Below are 15,119 nucleotides of genomic sequence, written 5' to 3' on the forward strand. Positions count from 1 at the left end.
AGCATGTCACTAAGATTTCTGCTGTCCCAAAAAGTCTAGTCATTTTGCACGTCAACCACATCGAGACCCACACCAGCCATGTCAGGATCTCTGACAAAGGCAGTAACTTAAAATCTAAACCTGGCTGTACTGTCGTGGGACCAATATGTTCTTGGAATAGGTAAGTCCACACATATACAGCACCTCACTTGTAATGCATTCTGCCACAACATTTCTGAAGTCTCTTCAGAACAGATTTATTTGCTGTAACTCTTGAGTAGTTTTAGCTACCTGAGTTCTTGGGCAGACTGTGCTGGGTTTCTGTGGTAGGGTTTTTGGTAGCGGGGTGAGGGGGCCACAGCAGTGACCCCTGTGAGAAGGTTCTTGAAAGCTCCCCAGCTCCAAGTCAGACCCACCTCTGGCCAGGGCCAAGCCAACTAGCAATGGTGGCTGCATCTCTGTGAGAACATATTTAAGAAGGGGAACCTCAGAGGGTGTTGGGACTTGTGAAGAAGAGTTATGAGAAGGATGAACACCCAGGTCAGTGGAAGAAAGGAGGAGGAAGGGGGGGAGGTGCACCAGAACAGGGACCCATGTATCTGGTGGTGAGACTGCAGGGCCGCTCCCCTGCCACTCATGGAGGTCCACGGTGGAATAGAGCCAGACCTGAAGCCAGTGGAGGACCACACGCCAGGACAGGTGCCTATGCTTAAAAGAAGCCAGAACTCTGAGGAGAGAAGCAGCCCCCAGTGTTGTCGTTCAGTGCTGTGAGGACTGCAACACATAGAGGTGAACCACACCGGATCAGCATGGGAATGGCTGCATCCCTTGGGGAGGACTCACACCAAAGAAGGTTCATGGAGATCTGTCTCCAGTGAGAGGGGAGCCACGTGGAACAGGGAAAAAACATGCAGTGTTCATCCCACCTCCTGAGAAGGAAGGAGCAGCAAGCTGACTGTAACCCCCATCCCCTGCCCCCTGCATCACTGGGAGAGCAGGTAGAGATGGGGAGCAGAGCTGGGCCCGGGAAGAAGGGAGGGCTGGGGGGAGGTGTTTTTGGATGTGGTGGATGTGATGGCCTTCTCAATGCCCTACCTTGTCTGTTAAGTGTTGTCTTTGTTAGCATGTGAATTAAAGTGATGGGTTTTTTTGTTCCCCTAATGAGTCTGTCTTGTACCTGCTAAGTAATGGGTGAGCCACCCCTCTCTTTCCTTATCTGGATTCCTGAGCCATTTTTGCTTCATTTTCTCCTTCCCATTCCAGAGAGGGGAAGGGGTGAGTGAATGGCTGCATGGTGCTTGGTTGCCTTCTGGGCTCAAACCAGGACAGCAGACCCAAGAGGATTCATAAGAGAACTGTAATTCATGCATATGTGGATCCATTGCATATTATTAAACAGTCCAGTTATGGTCTTCCTGAGCACTTACCAAAGCTCAGAACCAGAAGCCTTCATCTATCCCACCTTTCCTGAAAAGGTTATTTATCAAATAAATGAGCCCATACATTACATCTAGTCAAATGTATAATCCAAAAATACTGCTTTCTATCCTAAACTGCAAACACATGTGCAGGCTACCTCCATTTCTCTACATTTTCTATATATTTAGAAAAATATATATGTTTAAAAGTGAACAAAAAGGTAGAAATAGCTTTGGAAATGAGGCAGGTTTCTCCTTTCAGTGAATAAGGGAGATGATAGCTTATTCAGTTCAGCTAGTGCATCAGGTTGCTAAGACAGCTTTCAGTGACCTGTAAAGGAACAGCCAATCCATGCACAATCCCCGCTGGTAGAGGCTTAATTGTCAATGGAGTAAGTGTTGGTTCTGACCAAGGTGTTACGTCTAGAACTGTAAGACATATCTTCATATATTTCATTTGGTTTTCTTTTCTGGAAGCATTTCTTCACCTGCAAAACAAAGCAGACAGCTGTTCAGAACAGAGTTTGAAAAAACCCTAAGGAATCAATTTATATCTTGGGAGTCCACCTGTTTGAAGTGGAAATGTACTTTTAAAATTCTTCTAATAACCCAGTGAGGTCTTAGATGATTAGGTGGAAACTGTCAACCTGTTTATTTAACTTTCTATTGTCAGTCTGATGTAATTTCACTAAAAGTTCCTTCAAGACATGGACTACTGTAACTCTGGCCCTAACAGAAATTGATTTTGTCTTTGGTTTGTTTGTTACTAATAACATGAGGGAGCCGTTCCTACAGGGCTGCTTGGCTTTGCCAGAATTATGTTAGACTACTGTTCTTTAGCAGTACTGAAGCTATATGAAGGGACGAGTTAGGAACCTGGCTTGTGGATCATACTCTCTTAGTTTGGGGTAAATTTATGGAGCAGAAGGATCTATCAAAGACAAATACTTTCTGGGCACTTTCTGCAGAATGTGGATGTAAATAATCCCAGTAAAGGAAACATTTCTTGGTCACCTTTTCTTCTAGGACAGGGCAAAATTGTTATGCCACAGCCACTTTCAGACATTAGGCTATTTTATGACTTTTTGTTGTCCTTGTGTCCCCCTCCAAGCATTCTCTTACATCTATTACAAGATTGGTATATACAGCTCCATTCTCAACTGACAGGGGAAAAAACAAAAACAAAACAAAAAAAACAAAAAACAAAAAAACCCAAACAAAACACAAACAAACAAACAAAAAACAACAACAACAACAACAACAAAAACAAACAAACAACAAAAAAAAACAGAATAGTGAGGTGCTCTGTTCAGGGAAATACAATGAATGGCTGTGGTGTTGACCTACTGCGAGGTTTATTATCAAAAGGCAAACAATATCTCATACATTAAGAGTTACAGAATTGTAAGAAGACATTGTCTTTACTGCCAAAAATTTATGGCTGGGATACATTAAACAAGGGCAAAAAGGAGACAATAAAAAGCCATGATTCCTTAGGTTTATCAAATGTTTGCTTGACTCAGTCACTATTAACAAATAATATTAAAGGCATCTATCTATTCACTCAACCTAGATTCAGTTTTCCTTTGGCATGGTATCAGCATACTTACATCAACACGGTACAAGCAGTAGTATATCAGCGCAGAAAACAGTAGCACTACCACAACGATAACACCATAGAAGGCCCAGGAACTGTTACTGCAGTGTGTCTGCTCCACTTCTGCGTGCAAAATTATTATTGTTATTAAGAAGTAGAATTCTATTTTTATTATGAATTTTTTTAAATTACTTTTCAGCAAGAAATCAGGTATCAACAGCATGCTACACAGCCACATTTGTGGTCCCATTAGTATTCCCACTGACATGTCTCTGTGCTCTTCTAGAGGCTGGTGATGACTTCAGGTGGCATGTGAAGGGTCAGTGAGAAGCACTCTACAAAGGCGATAGCTTCCATACCACTGATCATTAGGACCACACACTCACAATGGAAACAGAAAGTGTTTTACTGCAGTATTACAGCAACACTGAGGGCTCAGCCATGAGTAATTAGGAATTATGTAATGTTCAGGTTTGCAAGCAGGACAGACAGAAGCAGGAGGCTACTGTGATCTGAAGTATATACACAGAGCAGAATAGTGCTAGTGGAAAGGGTTACAGTTCTCTAAAACCTCAATTAATCCATATCTGAATAACATATATATGGTAAACACCCCACTTCTTTGATGTGCAGCTGTGATTTTCCCCAACCCACCAGTTATGAGTAGCAGCACAGAATGAGACCACAGTCTTTTTTGCAGACTGAAGATAGATCCTTTGCAACTCTTAGGGCCTACGTAAATCATATTTTAATTACCCAAAGATCTCATCAAAGCCTGATGCACAGGGCTAAATTTCACCAATAAGATCAAAATCAGGCACTATATTGCTGGTTTTGTCTTCATCTTAGTAAATGGTCATACCACCATCCCACAGAAAAAGAAAAAACTCTGTCTTTGGAACATATGCTCACACTGTGTTCAGTGCATAATAAGGGTGTGTGAGATCATCTCTGCTATTATGTGTGGTACTTTAAATAAATGCCTGAGGACTTATTCTGTACTCCCTAGTGTGACCTATTTTTAAACACAGAGTTGCTATAGGGAATGGTTTCTAGAAGACATTTATGTCACATTAAGGTCAAAGAACTGGTGCTGAAAATACTGATTCATCTCATAAAACTGACAGATTATTCACAGACACACTGAAGTGTTTGTTGTCTGATTTTGACCTTTTTTTTTTGTTTTTTAAATTGTGGGATTATAGCAAATTTTCTCTTTGATAATTCCTCTCTAGTTGTACAAGGCAGGTAGAAACATAGTGCCCGTTTCCATGTCCTAGTACCACAGGGCACAGAGGAGTCTGAGCACATACTCCAAACTTTCCCAGGTATTGGAAGAAGTCTAGCCATGGATTAGTACTTTACCTGTCCTGACTAAAGTCTTGAAAGCTTTTAGTCCACCTTTTGTATTACAACATGCCTATAGTTATTGGTGATTAAACAAGCGAAAGGACGGTACCTTTAATCAGCATCATGGTGCCACTTCTATTCACTGAGAGGTGAGAGGAATTTTTCACCACCCCAGCACATACATATATATCACTGTCGTTTTTCTGTAGGTTGTGTAGAGTTATCACTATTTTCTTTTCTTGCTTTGAATACTCCAAGCGATTAGCAAAAGGTGGAAAAATAGTTGAAGCATTCTGACTTGAAACATGTAGCACTTTTTCAGGTTTCATGTGAGTCTTTAGCAAGTAGATCCCTTCATCTTCATGTGAGCTCTTCAATGCACAGGTAATGCTGATAGACTGGCCTTGCTGAGGATTGACATAGAGTGGTGACTGTTCAACAACTCCACTGGTTTTAGCTAAAAACAAGAGCAATTAATGTCTAGTACACACTTAACACAGTGTATTTTAACTAAAGAGCAAATACAGAGATCAAAGACAGAAAAAACAGACCACAGAAATTTCGATAAAATTATTTTCTAAAAAGCTACCTTTACGTGTGCCTTGAGAAGAAAGATATATTTCAGTACACCCTCGCATGCTTTCCTGCCCCAGGATCTGAAGGTAGGACTCACCAAACAGGTTTACCTGGTTGTAAAGGGTCCTCACCTACCTAAGAAATACATATATTGAACACTTTGAAGGGAATACAGCCTCATCAGCTTGCCCTTGAGACATGGATCATTGCCTGCTTTTTCAAGTGAGATTAAGAAAGATCTGGGGACTATTGGTCTGGATGCAATCATACAATGTGGGTGCCATCAATATTGAAAATGATCTGCAAAAAGCAACTATTAATGGCTCTCTGTCCAGCTGGGAAGACATTTCACTGAGTTCCACCAAGGACAGGCCCTATTCTTTCTGACATTATCCTTAACATGGATGAGGGAATTAAGACAGAATATATCATGTTTGTACAAAAGATAATTCTGGGAAGGTTACAAGCATTTTAGAGAAGAGGATCAGAATCAAAAAGAGGTGCAAGATAATTTAATGAAATAATTTGGAGAAACTGTACATAATCAACAAGAACAAATTTATTTGAGAAAACGCAGTCAAGAAGTTTGAAAAGAGAAGCCTGAAGAATGATATGGTAAGTCTTCATAGATACAAATGACTATTACTGACGCAGCAATCAATTAGGTTTTTCATGCCTTGGGGGCAGGAAAGGAAGAAAACCCTATATTTTTGGTAAAGATGTTTCGGGTTAGGTGGTCTCATAAGAAGTATAAGTACATAGTAGAATAAACTGCCAAAGAATGTTGTGGACTCAACCCTCTTCTAATGTAAAAAAAATAAAATTAAAAAAAAATATATATATATAAAGACAGGAAAATTCTTCCCCTAACTAGAAGTGACTGCCAAAGGGAGTACTTACACCCGTTCAACTGTTAAGAAGAGAAAAAAACCACACCTCTTTATCCATTGATGCCCAACTTGCAAACCCTGCCTAGCACCAGCTTCCCAATTATTATCAATTTGTTATTTAAGATGAAATTGTAAAAACAAAACAGATTTGCAAAACTGCTACCAAAAAAAAAGATCATTGCTTTGCCAGTTATGCATAAAGATTTGACTAATTGTTTTGGAAAGAGCTATGGGTCCTCACTGTTTCCGAACTGCTGCAGCAACCTGTGAATCATGTCAAAACCAGCAGCTAGGATTAAATTAGTCCTGAATTGATGTTCTAGGGGTTTTCTTGGTACTGTTCTATCTAATGTGTTTTCTTCATCTTTTCAGGGAACAGACCCACACTTGGATTCAAATCAATACATTATCTGAGCAGACATGGGTAAAGTTCTGTCAGACTCCCTCCCATTATGCTTTCTTCCAATCTTTGATTTAAAAATATATATCAGTATTTATTAATTCATGACATAAGAGATGGAATTGCAATACCTTTCACCACTACTATGGTTGTCTTCCCATTCAGCTTTTTGTGATGGCCTTGGCTTTTAATAAACTTAGTGCATAGATAGATATTAGAATCAGATTCCTGTACATTATGCAGAGTTATACTCAGGTTCCTTCCTTCCATTGAATAGGTGATGCGATTAGCCAAAGCAGGAAGGATATATGAAGTATTCTGTTTGGAAACATATATCACATTGACAGGCTGTATGCTAGTTCTCAAGTATGTTCCCACTTCATTTTCTGAAAACTTCATTGAGCAAGTTATGCTGATGGAGTCTCCTTCCCAAACACTGATAATGTCTGTTGACTGTTCATTTTCTCCACCTAAAAATAAGAAACGCAATTGAAATTATAGTATCAGAATTCTTGATCTATTAATATAAAAGTAATTTTAAAAACCAATATTCTGTCAACAGAACCGCTCTGTAGGTCTGCACCTTAGTCTTGCCATCCTGTATATATTGTCTCTTGGCTGTCCTGAAACCTATAGTGTCTTTCATGCCCACTGACCCATGCAACTCAAAGTCTCCACAAAGCTTAAAAGGCACTCGCAAAAAAAGTGACTTCTGTAACTTATGCAAAAAGTTTAGTCTGCTCTGTAAATTCCTGGTATGATCCTATCTGTTCTCGAAATACAAGCTTCATCGAACTCGGCCCAATAATTGGAGCTAGTTGAGGATCTAAACCTGGAATTCAAAGGTATTTTTTTTCCTTAGAAAGGGGGTTTTAGCAGCGTCAGGAAACTGGATAATGTAGCCTCTTCAGAAGAGAACTGCAGAAAGTATAACTCCAGCCTACCTACAGTAAGAAACAAAGGTATAAAAATATATAATGAGGCCCCGTGAGTCCTTTAATGACCTCAATATCAAAAGAAACTGAATAGTAGTACTTATGCAATGAACAGCAAAGGAACAGAGGGATCAAATGGGAAACACCTAAAAGAAATTACATTAAGAGTAAGGGAAAAAAATTAGAATATTGCCTATCTAGGACAAACATAGCATAGAAAGGGTGGAATTATTCAGTGTTGACAAGAAAATTAAGGATCCCTACATACTTAAACCAATTTATTTTAATAAGGAAACAAGCACAGAAGTCAAACGTAAAAAGATCAGATCATGGGAATTTAGATACAGTGGGTCAATCCAATATGACCAGACACAAGGACATTCCTTCTACAACACTTAGGGAAGAAATTAGGGCAACCTAGGAGGTGTCAGCAATTACCTTCCAAAGCAGCAGAAAAATGGGATGATGGAGAAGACTGGATATGCACTCAGCCTTTACAAGTGGGGAAGGAAAGCCTGGGAAATTAATTTGATCAGCCTAAAATTAGTACTTCTAAGATGACCCATGCTCACATCATTGAAGAACCAATACAGCTAATAACAAGCAGCCACAGCCCGTGCATTGTTTTCTCCAGAAGATCAGGGTAAAATTTCAAAAGTTAAACTGTATCTGCAGAAACCAGTATTGACTCCTCAACAACCACTAACTAAAGAATGGCAAAGACACTCAAAATAAATATTCTCACCAGTTTCACTTCATCTTCCTTTCAGAAATGATGATTTATGGACAATATTTTTTTCTCAAGTGACCATCCTTTACAGTTATTGTCAATGGTCATGGGGGGAAAAAAGAACCGACTGGACACATCTTTTTCCTCAGCCTATTCTCTTCATAGATTCACACTGTTTTCCTCAAGTGTGCCTCCAGTTTGTACTCTCAATAGCTACAACAATATTCAGCAATGGATATTTCCAGTAAGGTTTTATTACACCTTCAATACCTATGTCCCTAGTAATCAACATTAATTTCTATCCAGTAGTGGGCTCCCCCTGTCAACCTTAACAGTACAGACATAGTTCATGTTGAACTACTGGGAAATCAACTTCTGCTCCTTCTACAGAGTAATTTCTGTGTAGAAAAGTTCTGATCACAATTGTTTTCCTTTTTTTTTTGTATAAACTCATTCTATAATTTCAGAGAATGTTTTTCAAATTTCCAACTGGTTTTGGTAATGGTAAATTTGCCAGGAATCTGTTTGAGATGATAGACGAAGATTTAAAAAACAACAACAACAACAAAAAAACATAAAAGAAAGAAAATAATGAAACTTGCAAAATGTAAGAGCACTTATGTTGTACCTACCGTTCTGGCCAGGAAAGCATGGGAGAAGCAGAAAAAAGAGAGATGCCGTTGGGAGACATGATATCCACAGCATTTTCAAAGGTCTTTTTAGTAGTTCTCTGTTATCCAACCAGTGAGTTAGACCCAAAGAAAGGGTTACATGCCATAAACTGGCCTGTTTTCTTCCAACTACATCAGCTGTCTACTAAAAGAAATTTAGCAATGTGCTTTGTTTGCCTCAGTATCACAATGAACGTAGCAGAGAGGGGCAAGAGAGGTGTCTCTTGAGATGCATCTTGGTTTTGTCTTCACACTTAAAACGCCCACGGTTTCCTACTACTGAATAACCCCCAACCCTGAGAGCAGGATTAGAAAGTTTCTATAATGAACACCTACTTTCCTTTTACAGTTAATTGAGAAAAGATAGGCTCAGAGTTGTTCTTCACAGTGCCAAAGTCAGGCACTTATATCCCTGTTGTGGCCTTACTGGAAATATATGCACTTGGTACAATCAATGCAGTCTGTCAGTGTGCCCACAGCCTTGGCAGGCTTCCTGGTTGGTGGCTACAAATGCAGAAGTCTTGGCTTCATAAGGAGCAAGTAGATGAGAGATGCTACATTACTTCAGGTAAAACTTAGATTATTATACAGACCCTGCTCACAAAACTACAGGTTTGATCTGCATCTTGGCAATGACAAGGTGCATAATTTCCAAACAGCAACATGGTATGTACCTCCTGCCTGCCTCCTGGCTTCACATTGAATAACACAGTCTGGATGTAGCGTCTGCAGTACATGAGATCTGCTAAGCACCAGCAAAAAGGCATCTCAGCTACAGTTCACATGCAGCTCCTGCTTGCTCCCTTGTATGATGAAAAGCTCTTCTTGCAGTCGCTGTTCTCTGTGTGAATACATAGGTAAAGAGGGTGTTCTCAAAGAGTTTCTTGAATGCTTGAAAGCTTAGAAATGTCACCAATTATTGTAAAGAAAACAGAGTTCAGGAAGGTTGTGAAATGAGCTTTCAATTAGCACTACAAAGGCTACTGGATACAAGAGCAGATACCAGGAGACACCTCTTATTTTCTGTCTTTAATTTTGCAATATTTAAGAAGTGAGTCATGACAATAATTGGATTATGAGTTTAAGAATCATGTGATGGTGATGCTTTGTAAAGGAGATTAATTTACCAAATAACAATACAATGAACACAGCGTTACCAGTGAATAGCCCATTTTTAGGCTGACGTTTTATTGTGATGAGTATAACAACACAAAATGAAACAAAAAAAAAAAACATTAAAATGAAATTACAACCAAATGATGGCATCTGGTGAGTCAGACTGCTTAGTATCTTTAGTCATTTTTTTATTATGTTGCAAAATAACACAATTCAGTTGCTTGGAACAAACACTGCAGATCTTTAAAGCTATTTATAACATTTTTCTGTGATATCTGGGATGATTGGTGTCTACCAGCACAACACAACTCAGGAGACACAAAGTGAAATAGGTGGTAGTGATGCCTCTGAATATCACAATCTGCATAATCGTATGTAGAAAGAAGAGATGTAAATGAAAGTGTGCTTGAGTGAGTCATAAAGATTGGTCTATGACTTGTGAATAATTTAGTTAAGCAACTTTCACTGGGTAGAGGTGTCCATATAAACTTTCTCCTCAAAACATGTCCAGCTCTCTGGCCCCAACTGGTGTTAAAGAGTAGAAATTAAATCTGCACATCATGAAACCTGAATGCCTCAAGTTAATACAATGTGAGTTCTCAAATATCACTTTGTCCCTTTTCCAAAGAACTCAAAACCTGAGTTTATAGCAGAACTACCCCGTGTCAGCCATTGATTTGAACACCATATATACACACGCACATAGATTTTTCCACACATACACATAGACATATTTGTTTTTCTCATTAAAAGACCATACCAAAAAACAGCCCTGGCCTTCAATTTTAAGACAGTATTATTTTAGAAATAGGAAAATAATGTATACATCACTGGAAATCTCCAGAAGCACAGTATTCAGCTTGATTGTGTAAAGCTGGAGCACTTGGCACTTCCTCAAAGGCACCCACAGTAATGTCCTACAGCAGAGGGAAACAGAACCAAGAGCAACACCTGTGATAGCTGCAATGGGGTCAAAAAGTGAAAGGCCCATACCCAATTGGATTGCTCCTTTCCCAGGCTACAGCAGCAGATATGTTATCTTTTTTTTTTTTAAAAAAAAGGATGTTTTTTTTCCCCAAACAAACCTCTTCATCCTTTCAGACACAGCTCTACTCTGAAAGCTTACAGCAGTCTTGTTCTGGGAAAAAACAGGAACTGCAATTGTGCTCAGATGCTGTATAAAGATGTAAAGTCTTTTTCCTTCTATCTCTAAGTCCTTGCACAGGCTGGACTTTGCACAGGTGTCCTGGGTTTGAGTGAGTGGTTGCGTAACCCTAGCTTTGGTTTAATCAATAAACATGTTATAACATGCATCATGATATAAGAATTCACAACTGTATTGGTCAAAACAATATAATCAGTAAATACCTAAACGCCTTTGAATAGCTGGGGATTGCCACCTCTTCATGAAGTTTTGACTGTGTTCCACCGTATTAAAATTGAATAGAGAAAATTCAACAAATAAGCTGAGAGTTGAGTTAAAAAGATATCTTAGATCAGCATGAATGTAAAGCCCCCACTGGGGAGGGAAAAACCACAACCTATAACAGCACTAGTCTCCTGTGCTAAACAAGAATCAAATTTAAGCACAGAGGTTTTTCTGTATTTCTAAAATTAATTAATAACATATTTTTGGAAGTCTTTCATTGTGAATTTTTCCCTTTAGGTTTACTTGTAGCAAATTTCAAGAGTCATACAGCATCTTGCATCCTTTGAGATTTCCTGCTAGAAATTTCAGCTACAGATTTATGGGTAATTAACCCATGTAAAAATGATTCAGCAAGTATTCATACTGTTCCATGAATCCACTTTTCCAGTTGTACTGCTGCTGATTTTTGCTCTAAAGCCTGCTACTAGCTTAGATCTAATGCAAACTTTTGAGAATTTATTCAAATCAAGTGTGAATGATAAATCATTTGAAGATGACGTACCACCTGTGAACTACTAAATGGGGATCCCTGAAGTGCAGTATTCATCACATACTGTTTGCACGTCAGATACCCAAACCTGAGTTCAGATGCAGAAATATTGTAGTCTTTTCTGATAGAGAAACAGAGCAGGCACGTCAGTATGCTTTCGTATCCACTGGAGTCACTTCTGAAAGTGTCCTACACTAAAATTGACAGTATTATGACCTAATTTGTCAGGGAGATTGATATCATACTTTCAATTCAGCCTGGGAGGAGGCTATGGCCTCCATGATCTGATGCCATTTCTGAGGGAGTTGGGTATAACCCTCCTGTCCACCCCTGCACAGAAATGAGCACACAGAGATGTCCTCAACCTGCAGGTGGCTGCAAAATCAAATGTCTGTTCAAAAGGCCAAGCCCCTCTAATTCAACTAACCAGTTACCTGTACAAAATGCTTTCTGGGATCTGGAGACCACCCGGGAGTTAAAAAGATAAAAACCTATCAGCACGCTATTGCGTTGTGAAATGGAAGACATTCAGAGAGCATCTGCCTCAGGGTTCAACACATGCTTGCTGAGCACAGATACAGTTCTCTGAAGAATTTCAGATAAACTGATGGTTTCAATCATGAAAACCATTGAGAGAATTCAGCTGGTTTAAACCTGTGCTGCTGAGTGAGCCACACATCTTGCAATGACTGCTGTCCTCAGAGAAGCACCAGGAGAGGACAGGAGATCCAGGGAGCTTCTCATGCTGCTCATGAAGGCCTGGGGCTGGACAACTGTGGCAATCAGTCCTCAGTGAACGCATGGATTTGCTGAAGGTACATTTGTGAAAACTAACATAAGGTCTCATATCAAATGGTCTCTGTTTCTTCAGCTGAATGCTGTACGTCATTACTGAGGAGTATGCTACTGACATAGAGGCCTGGTTTTCTCACATGTGGATGTTTTTCCAATAGGTGTGAGGTTTCACATGTGAGAATCCCATTTGTTTTTTCTAACCGCTGTAGAATTGAAGGAAAGACATCTGTGAGGCCAAAGGCACAAGCTGATTTCAGAGAATTAGAATCCAGCTGCCTATATTTAGGCACGGAAATCTGGAGTGCGATGTCCTCAGGGCAGCTACACTGTCCCACCTGCTACCGCACCACTTCTTGCTCTGAAAGGTGAAAGGATTGAAGCTTCATGGCCCAGTGAGTTCACGGTGTCTCTGCTGAAACCCTGCCCTGATTGCCGTGGCCATCAGCCTTTGCCTTAGGGGGGCTCTAGGACAGGCCTGAAGCGTCACTGAGCATTACGCCACAGGGCAGGAGCTCAGGGGAGCCACTGGCAGTATCTTTACCTATCACACCATCATATTGATTATTATGTCTTAATGTAACAACTGCACTGAGACTAGTGTTGTGTTACCTTTAGTGGGTTGTGCAACTAATGATTTTCAAAGATAGCCTTGAGTTTTATCTAACTGTAGATGTTCAAACATCTCAGCTTGTTCCTACTGGCTTCCTTTAGAGTTACTAGAGAGAAATAAGCACCTTCATAAGGTAATTAATCTGTTTCATCTTAAAATCATTTTAAGGTAAAATTAATCATTTTCTCAGGACAGCTATTTATCTCCATTTGCTTCAAAGGGATCACAAGATAAAAATTTTAGGCTTTAACTAACTTCTAACCAACAAGCTAACCTTGAAAAAATTCAGATTTAGAAAATTAATTCTTAGATTCTTAGAAAGAAACAACCAACATGTTTCTAAAGGATGGACTAGTTCAGTAACTGTGGAGATGTCTCAGCTTCTGGTGTTATACAAGGTTCCATAAACCCTAGAGACAAGCTGGCTACAGGATATAGGAGGGAAGCCGTATGTCAAGGTCAAGGGATGTCTGTAGAAGCGTGTAAATGATCAACTCACAAGTACTGGAACCATTGCAAAGTCATGTAGGGGCTAAAATCTATTGACTCAGACTTGATGCAGAGAAGAAATGGGCATCCACTGAACATCATCCTCATAAACACATCTAGTCACTCACTGAACACCCTTCTGTCGTTGTAGTAATGTGATTTCATAATTTACCATAAAGAAAACCCCCCAAAGTCAAATCTTGGCAGGTGCCATACTCTGCCATGAGACAGAACAGTTGCATCCCACATTCTATACTCTGTTATAGCACAAATATTTCTGAAATAAAAGGTGGTTTAATATTATCTCACTTTAAGAATAATGCAGTCTCTGTGTTGTGAGGAAGGAGGGAATAGCAGAGGGCAATGCAGAGCAAGGCAGATATTTCCAGAATATTTTATTCACGTGATGCCCTATTGACTTCATAGAGCCTAACGGAGCCCTTTCCATGCTTAATAGTTTGCAAAACAAACTCTCCCCTTGGACTTATTTAGGAAAATATTCTTCTTTAAATTAAAATTGGCTCTTTAGTGGACAGACCTGTGCATGGGAAGCACTCACCTAAAGGACCTGTCACAGCCCATGTCTGGATGTTCATTAGTCTCCTGGGCTGGGATATGTCTCTGGACGGGAGGCTACACAGCAATATTACAGTCTGAGATTCCTCCAAGGAACTGGATCCCACTGAGGTAAGGTTGAGCAGTGCCATTTCTTGGCTGTATTACTGTAACAGTGAGGAAATGTATTCTGTTCTTATTTTCACAACAAAAAACAGCTGACTGGGAACTATGTCATGGCACCAAATGCAGAGCTGAGGTTCATACCATCTGTTAGCCCAGCTTCCCCTTCACAATGAATATCTTTTAGCAACTTCATAAACAATGTTATTGAAACAAGATCCAGAAAGAAAACCCCGTATGCTTTTTCCACTACCAGTGCTGTTTGCAAGGTGTGTTACCCATAGGAAACATAACATTTTGTCAGGCTGTACCTTGACCATTTCGGTTCCGCCGAATGCAATACATCGTCAGTGTTACTCCACAAAGCCCAAGAATCAATATAGTGGTGATGATGACAATGTTGCTCTTTTTGCTGATTGAAAATTGAGGATCACCTGGAGAGTAGAAAAAAAAAAAAATACAGTCCAAGTGAATCAAAACAGCTGTGTCAAGAAATGAGCCTGCCTCATAAGCAGCACCTAGGGAGAACTGGGTCTGGTGCTTCTGCAATTGACCACAAAAGCTGATAATGAGAGAAGGAAGTAATAAATGAGAGAACAAATAGACTCTGGCTTACGATATCTTAATGAAGATACCTGTAACAAAAGAACAACTCTATCAATATTCAAAGCTAATTCTCAACTCCCCACTACAACAGATACCTTTGAACGTCTATCTCATCTGAAATAACAAAAAACAAGAGGTGAGAGACCCATCCTTAATGATGGGTTCAAAACCCTCTAAGAGAATCCATTTTGATCAGTTTTTAAAGACCTCAATGTGCAGGGATTTAAACATATAAATATCTAGACAGGTTATTTTAATACTGTTCTAATTTGAAGGAAAAATAATAGAATCATCCAGCATATGTTTAAAAATTACCAAAACAAACAAAAAAAAAACAACCTCAAACAACACAGCAAAAAG

At 39.6% G+C, this 15,119-nt stretch overlaps 2 protein-coding genes across 7 annotated transcripts in view; both read right to left on the reverse strand.

The window, feature by feature from the left end:
• Window positions 1-1,264: 1,264 nt before the first annotated feature.
• On the reverse strand, window positions 1,265-8,651 carry LOC104359373 (T-cell antigen CD7). Its single transcript, XM_033002566.2, has 5 exons — window positions 8,508-8,651; window positions 6,342-6,680; window positions 4,454-4,801; window positions 3,008-3,117; window positions 1,265-1,885 (listed from the first exon to the last, which is right to left on the reverse strand). Exons 1-5 carry the CDS (start codon window positions 8,578-8,580, stop codon window positions 1,775-1,777), a joined length of 981 nt encoding a protein of 326 aa, XP_032858457.1. The 5' UTR covers window positions 8,581-8,651; the 3' UTR covers window positions 1,265-1,774.
• Window positions 8,652-9,228: 577 nt separating this feature from the next.
• Window positions 9,229-15,119, reverse strand: part of LOC116964022 — a 66,052-nt gene continuing 60,161 nt past the window's right edge. For 5 of the 6 annotated variants that reach the window (XM_033002189.2, XM_033002188.2, XM_033002187.2 and 2 more), the window contains 2 exons: window positions 14,465-14,587; window positions 9,721-10,579 (listed from right to left, as the gene is read on the reverse strand). In XM_033002189.2, the coding sequence (XP_032858080.1) occupies window positions 10,557-10,579; window positions 14,465-14,587 (146 nt within the window). In that variant the 3' untranslated portion in view covers window positions 9,721-10,556. Of the gene's footprint in view, window positions 9,388-9,720; window positions 10,580-14,464; window positions 14,588-15,119 lie in introns of those variants that run through there. The other variant, XR_004408502.2, reaches the window with a different exon arrangement.

Source organism: Tyto alba, unplaced genomic scaffold (assembly GCF_018691265.1).
Source record: "Tyto alba isolate M040663 unplaced genomic scaffold, T.alba_DEE_v4.0 Super-Scaffold_39, whole genome shotgun sequence".
Lineage (NCBI taxonomy): Eukaryota > Metazoa > Chordata > Aves > Strigiformes > Tytonidae > Tyto > Tyto alba.

Coding starts and splice junctions, on each gene's coding strand:
- LOC104359373 (XM_033002566.2), bottom strand. CDS start 8,580: ATGCTGTGGATATCATGTCTCCCAACGGCATCTCTCTTTTTTCTGCTT. Junction 3,118..4,453: donor CACCATGATGCTGATTAAAG/GTACCGTCCTTT, acceptor TTTTGCACGCAG/AAGTGGAGCAGACACACTGC. Junction 1,886..3,007: donor ACTGCTTGTACCGTGTTGAT/GTAAGTATGCTG, acceptor TTTGTTTTGCAG/GTGAAGAAATGCTTCCAGAA.